This window comes from Hyperoodon ampullatus, assembly GCF_949752795.1.
Source record: "Hyperoodon ampullatus genome assembly, chromosome: 19".
Taxonomy (NCBI): domain Eukaryota; kingdom Metazoa; phylum Chordata; class Mammalia; order Artiodactyla; family Ziphiidae; genus Hyperoodon; species Hyperoodon ampullatus.
In genome coordinates this window covers 35,021,818-35,042,509 of record NC_136932.1, presented here as the reverse complement: position 1 = coordinate 35,042,509, position 20,692 = coordinate 35,021,818, and the positions used below count along the sequence as shown (strand labels likewise).

At 42.4% G+C, this 20,692-nt stretch overlaps 1 protein-coding gene across 3 annotated transcripts in view; it reads left to right on the top strand.

Moving 5' to 3' along the window:
- The window catches only part of MYOCD (myocardin), a gene marked incomplete at both ends in the record, with an annotated part of 89,289 nt that overhangs the window by 28,038 nt on the left and 40,559 nt on the right, over positions 1-20,692 (top strand). For all 3 annotated transcript variants that reach the window (XM_079726411.1, XM_079726410.1, XM_079726412.1), the window contains 4 exons: positions 6,580-6,645; positions 16,492-16,547; positions 17,979-18,054; positions 20,489-20,650. In XM_079726411.1, the coding sequence (XP_079582537.1) occupies positions 6,580-6,645; positions 16,492-16,547; positions 17,979-18,054; positions 20,489-20,650 (360 nt within the window). The remainder of the gene's footprint in view (positions 1-6,579; positions 6,646-16,491; positions 16,548-17,978; positions 18,055-20,488; positions 20,651-20,692) is intronic.

Below are 20,692 nucleotides of genomic sequence, written 5' to 3'. Positions count from 1 at the left end.
CTTTCATCTTGCAAAACTGAAACTCAATACTCATTAAAACAATAATTCCCCATGGCCTGGTCCCCTCCTCCCCTGGCAATCACCATTGTTTCCTCTGTCTCTATGAATTTGACTACTCTAGGGACTTCATATCAGTGGAATCATGCAGTATCTGTCCTTTAGTGACTAGTTTATTTTACTCAGCATAATGTCCTCAAGGTTCATCGACATTGTAGCATGTGTCAGAATCTCTTTCCTTGTTAAGGCTGAATAATATCCTACTGTATGTCTACACAACATTTTGTTTGTCCATTCATTCACTGGTGGACACTTGGGTTATTTCCACCTTTTGGTTACGGTGAATAATGCTGCTATGAACATGGGTATACAAGTATCTCTTCTAGTCTCTGCTTTCACTTCTTATGGACATATACTCAGAAGTGGGATTGCTGGATCATATGGTAGTTCTCTTTTAATTTTTTGAGGAGCCACCATACTGGTTTCTGTAGTAGCTAAACTATTCTACATTCTCAGCGGCAGTGCAATTTCGTCACATCCTCACCAACACTTGTTAATTCCCATTTTTTTTTAACAGTAGCCATCCTAATGGGTATGAAGTGGTTATTTTATTTTATTTTTAATTAATGAATAGTATCTTGCCTGTCTCTGAGAAATACCTGCTCCGTTTGTTCACACTGTTTTGTTGAAGTTTGGAGCCTTTCTTTCATGGTGCTGACATTCCTCCCAGGTTAGGTGATTCTTGATTGTACCCTCACGTATGCCCTGTGGATACCTGTTAGACTGTCTGATGCACAGGTGAGCACAGTCTGTGGGGAAAAGACATGTTGCTTCACAGTCTGAAGCCCACCACTGTGTCTCCCAAGATGACTTGTTTACTGCTCCCACCTGGAGACAGTTTCATCCCACATAACCAGTGCCCAATCCAGTGTGTAGAGGGGTACAGGACATAGTAGGCACAGACCTCTAGCTTTGGTGCCCCAATTAACAATCCTGTTACATTGAGCCTTAGACTCCCTCCTGCTCCAAGGCAAGGAGGATCCTTGGCATGGCTTTCAGTCACTCACTTGTGTATGTCTTGGTATGAGTTTTCCAATCCAATCAATTCCATATTCATTTTATGTCTCAGAGATTACTTACAATTCCAGTCCAGTGAGGAATCCCCTTTTTCTTTCCCTGTGAAGGTATAGATTTTTAAAACTATCATTTCTGTTATTTATAGCAATCAGTTGTGTACTCCGTCTGCCATCTTGAAACAGAAAACATTTACTACTTTTGCTGCTAAGAGGAGAGAAAAGGATGAGTGTAAATTAGTATAAATTAGAACTTAGCACCTAGAAACAGATCATGGCTTATATTAGAACTCTAATAAATGATGAAAGCAACATTACAAATCAGTGAGCAAAGGAAAATTCTTTAATAAATGGCAGAGATATATGTAGTTTGCCAACTATTTGGAATAAATTAAAGTTATAGTCTAGCCTCAAACCATACGTCAGATTCCACATGTGGGGATATATATATATATATATATTTCTCTCTTCCTTCATATCACCAAATTCTTCCAATTTTTTTTGTTCAGAAGTGTTTTCATATTTTTCTCTTTCATTCACTTCTATGACTTTAATGCAGTCAATCTAAGTCAAAATAGCTTTATATCTAGAGAACTGAAGCAGGCTTCAAAATGGTTGACTCTAGTAATGGGATATCTCTCTAAACTTTTTCCTTTATTGGATTAAGATCTATGATAAATACAAAATAACTGAGATTCTTACTTACGTTTGGTGTAATATATAGAATATGGAAGTTATTTGATGGAGAACTTGCAAAATCACTTATTCCAATCACAATATTTTGATAGAATTTACTAGTAAAACAATCTGGGCTTGGAGGTTTTTTTGAGGGGGGAATTTTTTGGTAATCAGTGTAATTTATTTATAAATATAGCATATTCAGATTTATGGTTCTTCTTGTATCTATTTTGGTAAGTTGTAGTTTTCAAGAAATTTTATCTAAATTGTCAAGTTTATTGGCACACATTTGTTAATGACATTTTCCTATTGTCCTTTCTAATGTCGAGAGTCTAGGGTGGTAATTCCTGATGTTGGTAAAATTTATCCTTTCTCTCTCTTTTTTTTTTTTTTGTCAGTCTAGTGAAGGCTTTGTCAGTTTTGTTGTCTTGGCAAAGAGCCAGCCTTTGGCTTTGTTAATTTTCTCTGGTACTTGTCTGCTTTCTGTTTTGAAGACTTCTGCTCTGATCTTTATTTCTCTTCCTTCTACTTACTTTGAGTATACTTCTTTTTTAGCTCACTAAGGTAGAAACTTAGGTCATTGATTATTTAAATCTTTCTCCTAATCTAACAGAAGCACTCAAGACTCTAAGTTTCCCTCTAAGCATTGCTTTATCTGCATCCCATAAATTGTAATATGTTGTATATTCATTATCATTCAGTTAAAAATATCTGTAATTTCCCTTGTGATTTATTTTTTGACCTATGTATTATTTAGAAGTTATCACCTAGTATTTTCCTAAATAGCACATTGGTCCCCATTTCTAATTAATTCCAATGTGATCGGAGAAATACTTTGCATGAGTTCAGTTTTTTTAAAGTTTATTGAAACTTGTTTTATGGCCTAGTATATCTTGATGAATGTACTATGTGCACTTGAGAAGAATGTTTATTCTGTAGTTAGTGGGTGCAGAGCTCTATAAATATAAATTAAATCAAGATGGTTGATATTGTTGTTCACATCCTCTATGTCATTAGTAATTTTTTATCTAGTTCTACCAAATGTTGAGAGGGATCTTAAAAATCTACCATGATTTTGAAATTGTCTATCCCTTTAATTCTGTCAATTTTTGCTTCATGTAATTTGAAGCTCTTATTAGATGCCTATCCATTTATAATTGCTAGGTCTTCCTGATGAATTATCTTTTTTATAATTATGAAATGTCCCTTCTTTATCTCTGTTAATGCTCTTTGACTTAAAGTATATATTAACTGATATAGCCATTCCACCTTCTTATGATTACTGTTTGTATGGTGTATCTTTTTTCCATCTATTTGTTTTTAACCAATCTGAGTCTTTATGTATGAAGTGTGTCTCTTGTAGACAGCATATAATTGAATATTGCTTTTTAAAAAATCCCTCCTGATAATCTGCCTTTTGAGTGTTTAACCCATTAATATTTAATGTAATTATTGATTACCACTTTATTACTCATTTTCTGTTTGTCCCTCTACTTTTTGTTTCTATTTTCCCCATTTCTTGCCTTGTTTTGGATTATTGGAATATTTTTTAACATTCCATTTTAATCTATTTATTCTTTTAAATTATACCTCTTGGCATTTTTGTTAGTTGCTCTAAGGATGAGAATATACATAATTAACCTTTCACAGTCTACCTATAGTTAATATTATACCACTGCATGTAAAGTATACAAACCTTGCTGTCACAAAGGGCCCTTTATGTTATAATTGTTACCTGTATTACGTCTACATGCCTTAAGAACATCACCAGACAATGATATGACTTTTCTTTAAACAGTTTTATAAACACACACACACACACACACACACATACACATATATGACATATATATTTCTTAAACTTAAGAAGAAAAAAATCTTTAAAATTTACCCAGCTAGTTGCCATTTCTGATATGCTTTCATCATTCTTGAATATCCAGGTTTCCTTCTGATATCATTCCCCTTCAGCCTGAAGAATTTCCTTAAGCATAGTAGTAAGTAATAAGGAATTTACTTCCTTATTGTAGTAAAGTCTGCTGGCAACAAATTATCCTGTTTCCCTTTTACCTGAACATATCTTTATCTCACCTTCATTCCTAGAGGATATTTTCTATTCTGGGTTGACAGTTTCATGTTCTGTTTTCATTTTGTTTTATTTTCTAGACTCCATGATTTCTGCTGAGAAGTCTGTGGTTATTTAAATCAATGTTTCCCTTTATGTAATGTGTTGTTTCTCCTGGCTACTTTCAAGATTTTCTCCTTCTCTTTGGTTTTCAGCCATTGGATTAGATGTATCTAAGTGTGGTTTTCTGTGACTATATCTGGTTTGGGGTTTGTTGAACTTTCTGAATCTGTAAATTTCTGTTTTTCACCAAATTTAGGGAGTTTTGGCAATTATTTATTTTTCTGCTCTCTTTCTAGGACTCTAATTAGCTGATATTAGACTTTTGGATATTGTGGCACAGGTACCAGAGGCTCTGTCCACTTTTTCCATCATTTCCCTCTCTCTTCTTCAGTTTGCTCTGTGTTCAAGTATACCGATTAATTACTCTGATATTCATTCTTTTTTCAGGCCTTTCGGTGAATTTTTAATTTCAGATATTCTACTGTTAAGTTTCGTATTTCCATTTGATTCCTTTTTATGTGTTCTGTTTTCTTGGTGAGACTTCCTGTCTTTACATTCATTTCAAGTATGTTTTCTTTTACTTCATTAAGCATAGTTGAAAATAACTAAAGTCCTTGTCTGATAATTCCAACATCTGGGTCATCTCAAGGTTAGCATCTCATTATTGTCTTTTCCATTTAGAGTGAGTCACATTTTCCTAATTCTTTGTGTGTAGAGTATTTGTGCATTGCATCCTGGACATTGTGAATCTTATACATAGACTCCTATGGTCCTCAGGAGAATGCTGATGTTTTTGTTTTAGCACACAGTTAACCCAGGTAGAGTCCCACTTTAAGCTCTCTCTTGCCTGTGTGCACAGATGTTCAAATTCCAGTTCAATTTTAAACCTTTGCTGTGCTGCTTTGAATCTGCCCCATGGAAACATCACTAGTGGATCAACCTGAAACGTGCAGAGATTCACACATGGAATTAGGGAACCCCCTCCTTCTCCAGCTCCCTCCCTTGCTGATTTCCCCCTTACTCCCTGGTGGGCAGCCTTGATTGTCTGGTCACCTTTTCCTGATTCCTCTGGCCAGAAAGATGAGCAGGTTTTCTATTGGAGTTTTAACTACCTATGATTTGCCACTTCATGACTACAGGCCACCCTCAAGGCAAAGCCTCCCACCCCAAAATGAGAAACTCACCTGCATGTAAGTCACCTCTCCAAGTTTCAACTCCTCCCTACAGTCTTCCTGATTTTGTCACTATTCAGAATCCTCACGTAGTTATTTTTCACATTATGTTCAGAGTTTATGGTTTTTATCAGTAAGAGGGTTGGTCTGAAGGAGGGCTTGAATAGTAAATGCTCATGTCGTTTTCATTTATCCACAAAGTAAAATAATTTAGTGCTCTTTGTTGTCCAGTCCTAAGATGGAGTCATATGAGGCTATTCAGTGAAGCACAGTCTAGCCACCAAAAGTAATTAAAAGTATTTCAGCAACATTGGTCTCTCCCAAGAAAGTTTGGTGAGAAGCCAATTCAAAACCCACAGCAACACTTTTTTAAATTGTCTTTCTCCATTACTCTCTCAGTATATCTTATGACTGCATTTGCTCTGAAGCCTTACTCTGAAATACTAAATAAACTTGAACATCAGCCCATATATCCTTTTCATCTTTTCTTCTCTCCTCTCCATTCTAATTTTATCTTCATAAAAGCAATGCTTATTCTCTCTTTTCATTATAAGGTGATTAAACCAATCCCTCTCCTTGAAAATTTCTGCTCTTTCTATTCTTATCCTGAGCAACTTAAACCCAGGAACCAAGATGGCGAACTCAGAATCTCCCTGAGAAAATGTAAATGTCCAAAGATGGGTATATTTTTAGGAGGAAAGGGGTGAAGAGAATGAGAAAATCATAAATACTATACTCATAATATATATATATCTCATATATATAAGTACTTACATGTATAAATATATATAATATATATAGTCTGTGCTAGGGATAGTAACAAAGTTTTATAATTTATAGTTTGGACAGATTACAATGTTTTAATTTTTCTAGGTAAAGCATGACTCCAGTAGCCCTTCTCTGAATTTCCAGGTGGATTCTAAGCTCTCATAATACTACCATTTATTGATGACTTAGGTGCCAGGCACCCTGCTAAGCAGTCTGCATACACAGTTTAATCAAACTATATAACAATCCTGTAAGGCAGGCATTGTTCCCAGTTACAAATGAAAACACTCTGAGGGTCAGAGAGGTTGAACAACTTGCCCAGAGTTACCCACATAGGAAGGGACTAGAGATGGGATTTGAACCCAGATGAGACTGGAGAGGCCAAGCTTCCTTTACTCCATCTCCTCTTTTGAAATCATGGCCAAGTTCCCAACAGTGTTTGATGGTATTCACCTCCCAGGTAGTATAGCAGGGGAAGACAGAGCATGGTGCTGTGAAAGTAACATTCACTTCACAGAGGAGACAAGGCTTCTAGTCTCTGGTTGTTACCCACTTGCTGCAAAACCCTGAAACCCCCTCAGCTTCTCTCATCCTTCCTTCTCCACATCTACAACAAACATGCAAGTGTCCTTCACGCAGACTTTCAGAACTGTTCTAGAAATAATGCAAGAAGAGTGATGCAAAAAAAAAAAAAAAGTACAAGGCAAATAGAAGTGATTGCAATCAGTCTTAGCCCAACTCACAAACTAACACTTGCTTTTCTAAGTTTTACAGTTACGGCTTCAACAGAGAAGGACCCAAGAACAGCTGGCTAACCAAGGCATCATACCACGTGAGTAGCTGCATCTCTTATTGACTGATCTGTACCATGGGACCATGCAGCTTGGGAGCTGGAAAGCACCTCAGAGGTCATAGTCTAATTCCATGGATCAGTCTCCCCAGATCCTCACAGACTCTGTGTCAGCAGGAATCCCAGACCTTGGAGGCTTAGCCCCAAATGCTACTCACCTGTAAGGGCTTCCCTTTAATCATATAGGTTGTACCTAAAATTTCAATGTGGTGGTTTGTTTACAGGACAAACACAATTTTATGGGCATCCATCCCTCTCTCCTACTTTTAGAATTGGATCTAATCACTCTTCTTTCTGGAAGCATCAATCACAGCATCTTTTTCTCACCTCCTCGGTTTCACTTCTGTTTGGGTACTTGAGTCCACAAGTAATTGAATATTGTCCAGTGCTTCCTTTCTGGAATGATGAGCGGCAATACCATTCTAGTGTAAATGGTATAAAATTGAATTACTGGCCATCATTTGGGTCAAAGAAAAAGGATTATCATATCTTTTAGAAGATACGTTTGAACTTTTCTGCCAGTTTAGCAATTGAAGCTAACTTTTGGTTAGCTATAGAAACAGGAAAAGTACTGGATAAATGGAATCACCATGTAAGCTCCTTTAGGTGACACTTTCTAACTTCTCACCCCAGCAAAATTTAAAAGTCAATATCCATAATGACTCCTGCAGAAATCCAGGTCCTTGTCATGACTGTGGCTTCAAGGTTAAGCATGCAACAAGCAAGCATGTGCCTTTGATTGAATGTCCTGCAGGTAGTAACCTTGGTGCCCTGTGATCCAAGGTCCAAACAATTTAAGTGTTGTCCGTGCTTCAGAACCAGAACAGAACTAAGAATATTTAAGTCCCTTTCCTTTGGTAATTCAGGTGAAGTCCTTTGTTCATGGCTAAGCCCTACAAAGAATAAACACAGGTGACCTTTTGGCAGAACAACTTTTTTAGAGGTTTGCTAAAGCACAGAAGAAAGATCTCACCTTGCAGTTGAAAGGCTGCTTCAATAAAATGTACAGTTAGGATGAGAAACCAAAGGTACAAGTCTGTGTGGCCTGTTTCATCTCAGTCAGCCCAGCAGGGCAGGTGCTAAAACACAGGAAAGACCAAGAGTCTGCAGACTTCAAGACAGATAAATACGTTCGCACTCAGATGTGAGCAGGCCAATCTTTTTCAGAATCCTGTTGCAAACACGTAGAATCGAATTTGTTTAACCACGTCTAGAAGAACGATTCACTAAGAATGGAGTGTAGACAAGTGTAGATCCACCAGGATCCTCTCAGTAGACCACAGTCTCTACCACGTGCCCTCAAATATAAGATGAGCACATCAGTTTCAGTGGCATTAAAATAATCTGTTCCTTCACGGGTGTTTCTTTTCCTTAATTCTGGAAAGGCAGTTGGCGTAGAGAGGCCTGGTACCTTTGCATCCCCTCAAGCTGTTCACAGCTGATATAAAGATTAACCTATGTGCTTAAATAATCCAAGCCTGGGTCTTGTAGCTGGCTTTTGGATGAGAATAAACTTTTGTTTTTAGGTTGCTGGGGTTAAATTTCAGGGAGTCAGTGAAACACCTAATAAAAATAAGAATGAACCTGATGGTACATTTTTACATAACACCCTTATGTAACTCATGCAAATTGAATGTCCATTTGTAGAGTCGAGTCCAATGAAGATATAATATTTTGTTCTCCAGGATTTTCAGAATCAAATAGTGTACATATTAACGAAATACTGCTTGACAGAAATTTTGCATCCATAGCCCATTGTACGATTAAGATAATTGCTGGGGGAAAGTCCTAAGAGTAATGAAACGATATTTCTTTTTAATTCAGCAAAATGAGAAGGGTTGATTAAGCATCGTCAGTTTTTCTTACTCTTTAGCCATCTCCTCTCCAGGCTTCCCAAGGGTGTCGATTCTGCTGTGGAAAAATGTCAGAGCCGCAGCAGGTGCACCCTGCAGGCCCAGCCCCTAGACCTCGATGACTTAGTGCTTCTGGGGAAGCCAGACCCAGATGAGCCTCTGCACCTGCTGAGAGGCTGGGGACCGAGATGGTAGCCTCATCAACCCAGACATGAAACATGCAGTCTGTTTACTCAGCACCCCCGGGGGTATGTGTGTAAAAGCAGCCGCTCCAGAGGAGGGAACAGGAGCCCACAGTCTCAGGGTCCTTTCAACTCAATCAAACTCAACACATTTCATGATGAACTTGACTCTCTGCAGGGTGGTATGCCAGGTGCTGTGGGGAGCCACAGTGAGCAAGACCGTCCTTCGCGGAGACTCGAGATTTCAGGGGAAAAGGTGACAAGAGACACAGATAGTATAAGTCAGGGTGAAACTAGTTATGTTCTACAAGAGGGTTCTTTATGTCTTCGTTCTACCGTTTGAAATTTTTGAAGTGGAAGGAAAGAGGAAAGGAGGAAGGAAGGGGGTAGAATGGAGGGAAGCAAAGCCAGTAGTCATTGGAGATCGTCTAATGTTCTGATTTTCAGTGTTTTTTAATAGTTAAAGATACTGTGTCTGTGTATATATATATATACTCCCCTGGTGGCGCAGTGGTTGAGAATCCGCCTGCCAAGGCAGGGGACACGGGTTCGAGCCCTGGTCCGGGAAGATCCCACATGCCGCGGAGCAACTAAGCCCGTGCGCCACGACTACTGAGCCTGCGCGCTAGAGCCTGCAAGCCACAACTGCTGAGCCCGCGAGCCACAACTCCTGAAGCCCGCATGCCTAGAGCCCGTGCTCTGCAGCAGGAGAAGCCACCGCAATGAGAAGCCCACGCACCACAACGAAGAGTAGCCCCCGCTCGCCGCAACTAGAGAAAACCTGTGCACAGCAACGTAGACCCAATGCAGCCAAAAATAAATACATAAAAAATTTAAATTTATGGGGAAAAAAAAAAATATATATATATATACACTGACTGGAACAGGGTCGGGGTCCTGTGTCCCATTCACTCGGCTCCCCTCATCCCTCCTAGATGACCCTCATTATCCTCCCCAGAGCTCTGGTCGTCTTCAAACAGAGTTTGAAAATCCCTTCCCTAGTCCAAGTCTCGTTGTCTTTAACCTCCATGAAACCGAGATTGGAGAGGCCTAAGAGGCTTTTCAAACATCCCAAAACCAGGGCCTAGTGTGGTCCTACTTACAAACCTGAACTGTGAGACTTTAAATGCACGCACAATAAAATTAGTAACACAATCTCACGTTATCCATACATTGGAAATAATTGCAATGCTCCCCCTGAATTTTCAAACTTGTCATAAATTGCCTAAATGGAAAGCTTATGGCCAAGTGAATTGTTCATTGTCCTTATGGTATTATCGGAAGGCTCTGCAGTTTTTAGCTGGTCAATGGAAACACCTGGTCTCCTTGGACAGAATTAGTCATGAGTTGTACATTAGATTAAATCCCAAGGGCATTGTCCATTGCAAAAAAAGTTCAGTCCACTCCTAGTGCGACAGAGCTGAGGCCAGAACCCGTGTCTCCTGATCCTGGTATAGGGCTCTTGACTCAAATATTCAAAAGGAATCACTGGAACTGTAAAAGCACTTCCCTAAGTTTCTATCATCAAGCATTTTGTGGCCAGAAGAATTCAGTTGGAATTTGGGAAAATAAAAACATGTATATGTGAAAATGCCAAGGAAAAGCCCATGGTTTTAATGAAATGGCTTTGGGTTCTACGTTGTAATCTATGTCTCACCGTGACCAAGAGTGAATGGAAAATTCCACTGAGTTTGCTGTATGGCTGGTCTCATTTCAAATGCACACCAAATTGATGATTAAGTAGAAGGTTTCTCCCCAACTGACTCCAGTGGGACCATGGGTGATTTTCAGTAGACTAGTGAAACTGGTGCACATGGATAGAATTTAATTTCTTCCTCCTTCATGGGCTTGCATTCTGCAGGTTTCAAAGCTGCTGATGAGTAACCAACAGGCCACAGCAATCAGAGAATCAAAGTCTCTTTTATAATCGCCCTTCATCACCTCTCTTAAGCATATACTCATATCTTACTTGTATATATTGTAGGTTTAGGATTTTCCCCTTCCGGTGCTTTGAATGCACTTAAAGGCATTTTCCTTGAATTTAGTCAAGGAAGGCAGGGTTCTGAGATCAGCACATGGCCCCTTGAACAACTTTAAACAGTGGGAAAGCATTCTCGGGCCAGAAGCACGGGCCCAGGTTGGCTTCTAAGATTGCTTTCACATTTATAGTATCAGTGGTGGAATTCACATTTTCAAAAAAGTCGTGAAGTCTGAGTGAAATAGCCTCTCAGCATTAATGTAGAAATATTACTTAAAGAATATATTGTTTGGACTCCTCTCCAAAATCCTACCTCTGAATCTCAAAACAGAGATTTCAAATTGCCTGCTTGTCACCTTCAACTAGAGTTCAAAGGGATGGCTTTGCCGCCCCTCCGTGCCAGGCTCAAGGCTGCAAGAGGACATCAAGGTTCTCTTATTTTCTCTTGCCTTTGAGATAGAGCCCAGGCTCCTCCTCTGGAGACCTATGGATGGGGCTCAGATCTGTTCATTATTTCTCAGGCAGATTTTCTCCACTATCTTCTTTTCTCTGGGCATCACTCTCCTGGGTTGAATCTTAAATACCATTTTATTCCAACCATTTCAGAAGCCTTAGTGCAGAAAGACGATCAGCTCTGAGTTTTCAATCAAAAAAAAAAATGGTCATAGAGCAATTCAGTAAATATTTCGACCATCTGCTGGGAGGAAGGCCTTATGGAACACAGAGGAGTCAGACATGAATTCTGTTTCAAAGAGCCTACAGTCCAGAAGGTTCCCCAAATCACTCATGCTTAGTTATCTCCATTAATAATATTGGACAATGTCCCATTGATACATGGAGTGAGTTTCTGGGAGAATTGAAGGAAATAGGTGACTTTCTCTCCGTTTCCTTCTGCTATTACAGTGGGGCTGATCTATATGAACCCAGGGGAGAGAGGAGGGAACATTGAGTTTATTCTCCGGGAATATAGAAAACGAGATTAGAGAACTGAAGTGGATTACAGAGGCCCGGGGGCCCAGAGAGGCTGCGACTTCTCCCCAGAGACTCAGAGAAAGCACCGCTGGCCAGAAAGAAGTTTCTGGGCAGCCTGGTTCCATGGTCTGATCGATGTCAATGAATGGAAAGATACGATGAGCTGTCTGTGAATGGTGCTGCCTTTATTTGTTTTGCAGACTAATCCAAGCCTCAGCAGCCACATACTTACTGCAAAGCCTTGGTAAATCCCTGAATTCTGTGGTCCTCCTGAATAGCGAGAAGAATGACGGGGCAATTCCTCTACCCACAGCACATGCAGCTTCCTGATAGTTTTGAGACGTTGACGGGGCAAAGTCTTCCTTCCCTTCCTCAGTGCCTTCATCTGACTTGGCTTCTCCCCACAGCACCCTACGTACCACACACTGTTGGCTGTTTGAGCAGAACACGGCACAAGGGTTTCATCTGTCCCTCTCCCCTTCCTTCTAACATCCCAAATTCAGAGATAGGAAAAAAAAAAGGCGCCCTGGATTTTCATGCCAAGCCCATTTGGGTCTAAAATCCTCACTTCTTTATTTCCCTCCCTCTTTCCTTCGATTTTCTAGTTCCTTGCTCCTTAGAAACTAGTAAACCAGTGATGACAGGCACCCTTCGAATTTGTCTTTGAACCCTTCTGAGAAATTCCAAAGTATTCATGTGTGATGCATTAAATTCTCCAAGTGTGCAAGCCAGGCCTTAAATATTACAAAGCTCCGTTGGGAAAATGCACGCTTTTCAGACCCCTAAGGCTATCCTTTGGGTACTGCATAGGCAATCTGTTGCCAACCTAAAGAGTTAAGACAATTTCCAAAGCATTATCACACACCCATAGCGTGGATCCCATTTGTTTGGGGAAAAAAATACTCATGGTCCAACTTGTCCTTAAAAGTAGAGCCAAGAGAGGACAGGCACTACTAGATCCATTTTGTAAGTGGGAAACTGAGAACACAGGAAACCTATCAGACTTGTTCAAGGCTGTACCAAAAATAGATGGCAAAGCAAGGACAGAGCCCAAAGGGAAGGCTTCCAAAAGTTTAGTCACTTTTTAAACCATACCCGTTACTGCCATAGGTCTTGCGTTTGAATAGTTTTGTCTTCCTCCCAAAGAACCCTGCATATGTGAATTATTAATCCATATATCTGTCTCTAATTAGTGGCATGTAAGCTTACCAGCCAGTGCTTCTTGATGAGAACAACCAGTTCTAACCCAAGTTATTCTGATTCGAGACAGCAAGTATGAGAAGTGGCAGTTTCATTGAACTAAGCAGCCTTTCTCTGGGCAAACACACCCTTTTTCTTCAGCTTTTTGAAATACTGAGAAATCAGTTCTAGACATCATTCCCCACTTTTTGAACTCTCAGTTTCCCAAGGACTCTAGATCAGCACCCACTGGCCTTGTAAACGCCGGGGCGCCAGGATCTCCCAGAGGGTGTGTTCCAACACAGACCCCTCCGTCCCTCTACGTCCCACCTGAGCTTTGGATTCTGTAGGCCTGGAAGTTGGTATTATTAACAAGTTTCCAGCTGCTGCTGAAGATGCTGGTGCAGGGGCCACACTTTGAGAACCAGTGCTCCATCTGTAGCCCGAGATGCGGGTTCTTTGATGCTGCCTCTTGGTCCTTAGCCGTATACCAGTGGAGCTGGGTTCTCCCCTGCAAGCCTGGCAGTGAGGGGCCCTGGAAGAGAAGGCAGGCCCTGCCTCTGCCACCAGAGCTGCTACCAGCCCCAGGCCCCTCCTCTGTGAGAGCCAGGCCCCTCTCCCTGACGGATTGTCCACGGCCTTGCAGCCTATTTTCTCCTTTTGCTGGGCTCTGGCTGGAAGCAGGAGGTTAGCAACGGGACCGCAGGAGGCCTGTTCTTATCTTGGGATCTTTTCCTGAGCTCTAAGTAAGCAAATGTTTATACACACAGCTGACCCAAATTAGCTGGAGCCGCGGGGACAGAAATAGGAACAGCCCCTAACTAAACTCCGCGGCGAGAACATGAATTCCCCTGCGAGAAGCAATTCATCTTCCTCCAGGCGGAATGAGTTAGATGTGGGGTTGACTGAATTTACAACCGTATTTTAATTTGAGATCACATTGACTTATTTTTCTTTTAATTTAGAAATCCAAATTCCTTTTCAATCCTAAATGTCAGCGTCCCTTAAATACAAAATTTTGCCATTGGATACTCCCAGGGCTGGCAGCAAAGGAGGTCGTTTTTTCCAAAAAGTCAACCGGGGTAGGGGGTGCATTATGGCTTTCGCTGGCCCTCGGGGGAGGTGGCTAAAACGCACATTCTCTGGAATCACAGAAAAAGCAAATGTCAATCACAGGGCCCATGGCAGGCCAAGTGGTGCCCCACGTAACACCCCTTAAGCCCTGAAAAGAAGAGTGTGAGGTAAAACGCAGTATGTGGATATTTTAGCTTCCTTCCCAAGTCCTGGCTAAATGGGCGTAGCCTCTCCCACAGTGTGGCAGAAGGTCCCAGAAGACCTTTGTGCTCCTGGCGTTGGAGAACTGGACTGTACAAAAATCATTTCACAGGGGAATAGTTAACACCAAGAAGTGACGATTTATAGCTCTGCAAGCTAAGATACAGGAAATGCAGTGTTTCATAGAAGAATTAATAAGTTCCGCAAATAAGAATTGAAAAGCCTCAGGGATAAGAGAACCAGATGAACTGCCCCTAAGTCCTAAGCCCAATTAAAACCAATTGAGTTTGGAATGTAAGAGCAATCTCAAGATAGATTCATGCTGTTCCCTTAGGGTTGCTTCTTAAGGCAAAGGCTGTGTTGCTCTTTTTAACCACTTAATAAGGCCACACTGAGATCAATTCCTTTTCTGGATTATGGAAGAGATTAAGCCACACCAATATATAATACCTACTTAGGTGACCACCAGACTGTCGGACAGAGGTGCAGACCTATGGGTTCCGATTGTACAGACTCACCAGGACCCACTGGACTTCAAGCAGATTCCTAGCATCTGGTTGCCTGGGGAAATGGGAGATGGTTTCAAAACTCCATCAATATAAATTGCAACTGTGATTAAGTGCAAATAACGGCAAGCCTCCTGACTCAGGATGAGGGCCAGACCCAAATCAGAGAAAATGCATGAGCAATGCGGCAGGCCTGCAGTTTTCCAGATGATTGCTCAGAGCCACTGAGTGAGGAGACAGGGAGGGGGAAAGAGGCCATTGAAAAGGACAGGGTTGGCAGAGAGGCTCATTTTAAGAGTGAAAAGCAGCAAAGAGAAACTGGGGCTGTTAGATCAATGGGAAATATGATAGTCAAGCAACAGTTGATTCTTTTTTTCCTATGAGAAAGGAAGCCTCTTAGTCTCTGGTTAGATTGAGGAGAATAGTGCTTGTCCATTCTCCTTGGCACAAGGCAGCCAGGTGGGACTATTCTGTGCGATCCTTTGGTCAACATTGCAGATGTCGGGGTGAGACAGGAAGACTTAGAGATGCCTTAGTAGCTTCCCAAGCAGCATCCTCAATAGAGGATAACGTGGTCGAGCAGTTGCCAGGACCACAGTGGAGTCTGCCTGCTGTCCAGCAAGCCCATCTGAGAGCTGGGCTCAAATTTGGCATGGCCTTAAGGCTGAATGAGGCACACACACTCACGCACATGCACACACACACACACATTCACACACACACAGCCCCAAGTGCCCATCTGGCTAGAAATCCAATTTTTTTATGCCAGCCAAAGTGTGGAAGAATATTTTCTTGCCTGCAGCTTGAGAGCTGACATCTGTGGGAGTAAACATTAGAAATCTGGATCACGTGATTCGCCCACTTGTCCAGACCTACTATCCAGAAAAATATCTGATGCAATTCTCTAACCTCTGATCTGCCTCATCACTTCTGATGAAAGGTGGTCCTTTATGGCTTCTGGTTGCAACTGTTCCAGGGGATCAGGAAAACCAGTAAAAAGGTAGAATTTTGCTGAACGATGTTCTACTGCTTTGCAAAGTCAAAAGTTCAGTGCATCATCCTGAGGAGTTGCTGGGAGCTGGGAAAGGGAGCAGTGGGTCTTGGAAAGAAGGGAGGCTGGCGTTCGGTCCAGGTTGTTTCCGGCTGCTGTGAGGGACCAGTGCCCTGTCTACTGGTTGTTAGTGTTTTGAGCATCACACCCTGAAAGAAGTTAGGTTGTCAGAAGACCTAGGCTCCTAGCCCTACCTGTGGGACCCTGGGCGAGGCAGTCCCGTTCTGTGGGCCTCCGTTTCCCCATTCCGCTCAGGCTTGGAGCTGTATTTCACCATCTCCAAGGTCCCTTCCAGCCCTCAGAGTCTGATTCTGTGCTTCTCACTCACTGCCCTTTGGTTGCATGTTCCTACCCCACCAGCCAACTCCCTGACCCCAAAGGACAAGTCCCCTCCTGCAACGTGGGACGAGGTCCCTCACAGACTGCAGTCTCCACCCAGACTTGCGCACTCAAGGGCAGAGCGAAGTCAGAGAGGGTGGTAGTCACCCCAGTCTCCCCTGAAGCTAGAGCATTGCCTGGTCTCCTCCCCCAGGCCTGTCCCCACTCAGGACCTTGGAATGCCCTGTCTCTGCCACTTCTCTTCCTGTCGCGTATTCTGTCTCTGCTGCTCCTCTTGTTTGAGGCTGACGTCTGCCTTCCTCTGGATTCTCCGGCTGCAGGGAAGCTGGTGACCTCCAGGCCTTTCCTCTTCCATTGCTTGTGGCCTGATGAAGGCCATCACATGTCCATCACATCCCCACTGTGCACCGCTCGGCAAGCACACCGGCCAGCACCGCGACGCCGCTCCCGGCCCCAAGCCCTCTCTGCTCACGTCTGTGTCTTTCTGTTTCAGCCCTGAAAAGCCCACCTGAATTCCATGAGCAAAGAAAACGTTTGGATAGTGGCAAGGTAACTGTTTGCAAACGTCCCACCTTTCTGAACTCAGACTCCAGGCTCTGGATCTCTGAATGCTAAGCTTGGGGGAAAGCGGGTAGAATTTCTCCTGCAAACTCAACCGATTTGCTGGTCCCCTCCCCGCACACCGTGTGGAATCTTCCTCCTAGAAACTGAAAACTGTGGAAATGGGATCAACAGTATTGGCTCTGAAGCTGGTATTTATGAGCTTTAAGAAAATGTCCCCCATCTTTCTGATGTCGGGGGGGTATCCCTGCAAGGATGCGGCGGGGGTCAGAGAGACATGAAACAGGGAGGTAAGGTGTGTCGCAAGCTGCCCTCTCTTTCATGACAGGCTTTTCTCAGCAACAATCAGATTATTTTAAATCCAATTCAGTGGTAGGGTAGGGCCTGCAGATACAGAGCTTATTCACGGCTATTTAAAGGCAAAAGGAATTCTGTTTATTTCTCTTTTAGCATTTGTGGGGGGGGGAATATTCTGTATATTCTGTACCTTCAGAGCAAATCTCTGCAACTTGAATTTATCAATACAATAAGTGCTATTGAGCAGGCATCAGCAGTGTATGTAGAAGGAAAGGCCATTAGGTATCTTTCTCCTGGGATGTCTTAGCCTGAGGGGAGGGGCTGGAAGAACGAGCAGAGCTCTGGGACTCTTCAGACTCACTCGTGAGAGGCTGGGCTTCCTACTGCCTGGAGAATAATTGTCTTTCCTCAGAACTGGAGTGATCCCCAGACTCCTCTCGGGGGGCCAATTAAGAGATTCAATATAGTGGGATAAAAACCCAGAACTAGAAATCAGAGCCCTGAGGTCCAGCTGTGGCCCTGCCACAGCCAACGCCATCCCTACAGACAGCTCCGTCATCAAGAAAGCCATGAGACTCAGTAGATAACTCATCTCTAAGTGTCCTCCCAGCTTACAGTGGGTCTCAGTCTGCAGGATTTACATTTTCACGTCTTGAGAGAGAGATCAAGGGCAAAACAGGAGGAGGGCACATGTTGTCATGTTATATTGGATGGATTGAGGTTACATTTCATCTCTGACTCTAGTTAATTTCTGACTCTTTTAAGAGGCAGTGGAATAGGATTGACTCTCATGCAAAAGCAGTGTAGTATCACCACAGTTTTATTAATATTTTATGATTAGGTACCTGCCTGGCCTTTAAGTTTGGAGCGCTGAGGTGGACCCAAGCTTTTGACCTCTTTATCTTATTTTTCCATCCTAAAATTATTAGAGGTTTTTGTGAGCCCTCCTTCGTCAAGACGTAGGAGAACAGAGATATTTGCATGTTGCATTTGTCAAACAAAAAACAAACAAAAAGAGACTTTTTCCCTTTGAGAGAAAAGGGGTTTCTTTTAAAGTTAAAACTAGGTGACTCAACTGTATGAGGTTGATAGCAGAATTCATTCTGTGTTTGTGTCTGACAGGCTGAAGACACCCTGAAGCACAAGGTCAGAAACAGGTCCGACTGTGCAGACGTGGTGAAAATGCACATTCTCCAAGGTAAGGTTGTCCAAAGTCATAAACTGGGGCCCATCAGTGGGAATGGAGCGTGGGCCATTTTCCAGGGTTCTTTGTCTCTGCACAATTGCTAACCCCCCTTAGAAAGGGTCCCCTGCCATTCCAAAGTGGTGGTTTTGAGCTCTCATCTAGTCATTTGAGGCCATGTAGATGGTCAAATTGGGAAGCCATATAGTGGCCAAGAAGTACCAGACTTGGCATTCATTCTGAGCTGTGCCACCTCCCAATTTTCTCTGAGCACATAGGGAGTGTCCAACATATATCAACTTCCTTTAAAATGTCTATCCTTCATACCAGTAATAAATGTCTAGTATTGTATCAAAAAAATAATAATCAGACATACAAAGATTTATGTACAATGATGTTTATCATGTAATTACTTTAAATAGTGACACACTGAAATCAGTGGAACGTCAAAAAATAGTAGAGAGACTGAATAAATTATGCACCGTCCGTGTGATTGAATAACTTGCAGCTACCACAAATGAGGCTTTAAAAGGATCATGTTTTAATGAGAAAAGCCTTACAAAATGATGTTTAGTGAGGAGACCAGAAAACAAAACTATATTTACAGTCAAAATCAGGGAGGCAAAAATATATACATAAATTGTATTTACAGTCAGATTCTATGATGAAAAAATACAGACTTACCAATAAATACTGTATAAGTAATTAAGAAAGATGCCCAGTTATTAAAAACAGTTGACCCTAAGTGGGGAGTTTCCTAATGCTTTCACTTCTTTTGCATAATGTTTTAGCGTTTTCCACACTTACAACAATACGTACGTATAATATTATAATCAAGAAGGCATTATCTGTTGTATCAGTCCAGTCTTGAATTAAAATGTCAGGCTATGAACCACAGAAACCCCAAGTTTAGTCTCTGTTGGTTCCCATGAAACCCACCCTTCCCCCCACAGAAATTGGGAATTGGCCCCCTGGAGCACCAAGGATCTGCTAGATTATAAATGACCCTTGCCCTCCAAGGGTTCATGGTCTGATTTTGGAAATAGCGATATAAGATTAGGGACCAATGCTTGTAACTGCTGGGGGTCATCGAAGCAGAAGGAAGCTATAAGAACAGGAGTCAGGAAGACTTTGTTAGGGCGGGGAGACAAAGTAGGCAAAGGTACAAAGGTGAACTCAGGAAGATGGGGGGCAGGGGGCAGAAGGCAAAGGACCGGGCTCGCTGGAGTGGGAGTTGGGGCATCAACCATCTCAGGTCACGTAGGGGGTGGATTCGGTTTGTGGCGAGCCTGCGAAACCGGGCTGAGAGACGGATGGAGAGGACCGTCTTGGAGGGGATGCAAGAAAGGAGTGTTTTCTGAGGATGAATCCTGTATGGCTGTGCAGGATGGGTCAGAAAGATCCCTGAGGCAGGGGGTGTAGCAGAAGCCCTTGCACTGGCCTGACGGGTAGTTGGGAGAGGATTTGGGCTTAGAAACTTCTATTTGGGGGTTTGGAATATTGATGTTTTCTCCATCCCACATCGAGTGCTTTGCAGATGTAGCTTCTAAGCAAGTCTGACCTGTTGCAACCATGAGACATCCCTAGCCCTCCCCTGTGTGGAGATTTCTAGAGCAGCGGCCAGACACTAAGCCTGGGTCAGTAGATGGATATTAACAGAACAATAGGACCAGGACGTCCGTAAAGGTCTCAACTTCAAAATTTGCAGAGTTGAGCGGAAAGCTACAAACTCGTGGAACCCTAACTTCCAGTCCTGCGTTATAGCAACCACCGGCTCACAAGATTCTCTTCCACGTTCTTGCACAGAAATAAGTCAGGGACTCACCCAAAGAGGAATAGACCAGTGATTCAGGGCTTGTCAGTGACCTTTCCCACCCTCCCAAAGATGAGAAACTGCCTGTTGGATAAATTCAATTTTTTAAAATCCCTGTTGAATTAAATAACTATTCCCCCCCAAAATTGTTTTTCTTTTACCACTGGACCTGGACATTTGAATCAGTTAGTATCACAACCTCAACAAGTCTAAAACTCTTGAGAAGTCACACTACTGCAATTAATGATAATAATAGATAATATTTACTGCCAGCTCAGCCTGGGCTGGGCAATATATAGACAGGATTTGCATGCAAATGCCATAGTTTAGTGTCAGCAAGCAATACAGGCCCCGTGGACTACTTACTTACAGAATCGCCAAATTGCATATTTTTCCCCCCAAATCCTCACAAAGCAAGTTTCTCTAACTCTTCTGTGCTTCTCTATTTGCCTTTATTTGGAAGTGTCTAGTCTTCGCTGCTAATCCATGTGAAATGAGGATGATTGCATTGAAAAATTATTAGGATGGTGGAGTACAATGTGTCAGAGTGTTTGGGTTACAAAAGCAAAAAAAAAAAAACCCCCACAAAAATGACATCAAATTCTAGAGCTGACCCTTTTGATTTTAACCCCTTAGCCTCCACTGCAGAGAGATCCGTTCCAACTGCTCAGATGAAGCTGAAAAGAGCCCGACTTGCAGATGACCTCAATGAAAAAATCGCTCTCCGGCCGGGGCCCCTGGAGCTGGTGGAGAAGAACATACTCCCTGTGGATTCTGCTGTGAAAGAGGCCATAAAAGGTAGGTAGCACAAATGAATGGCACGCTTCCCTCCGTGCTGAG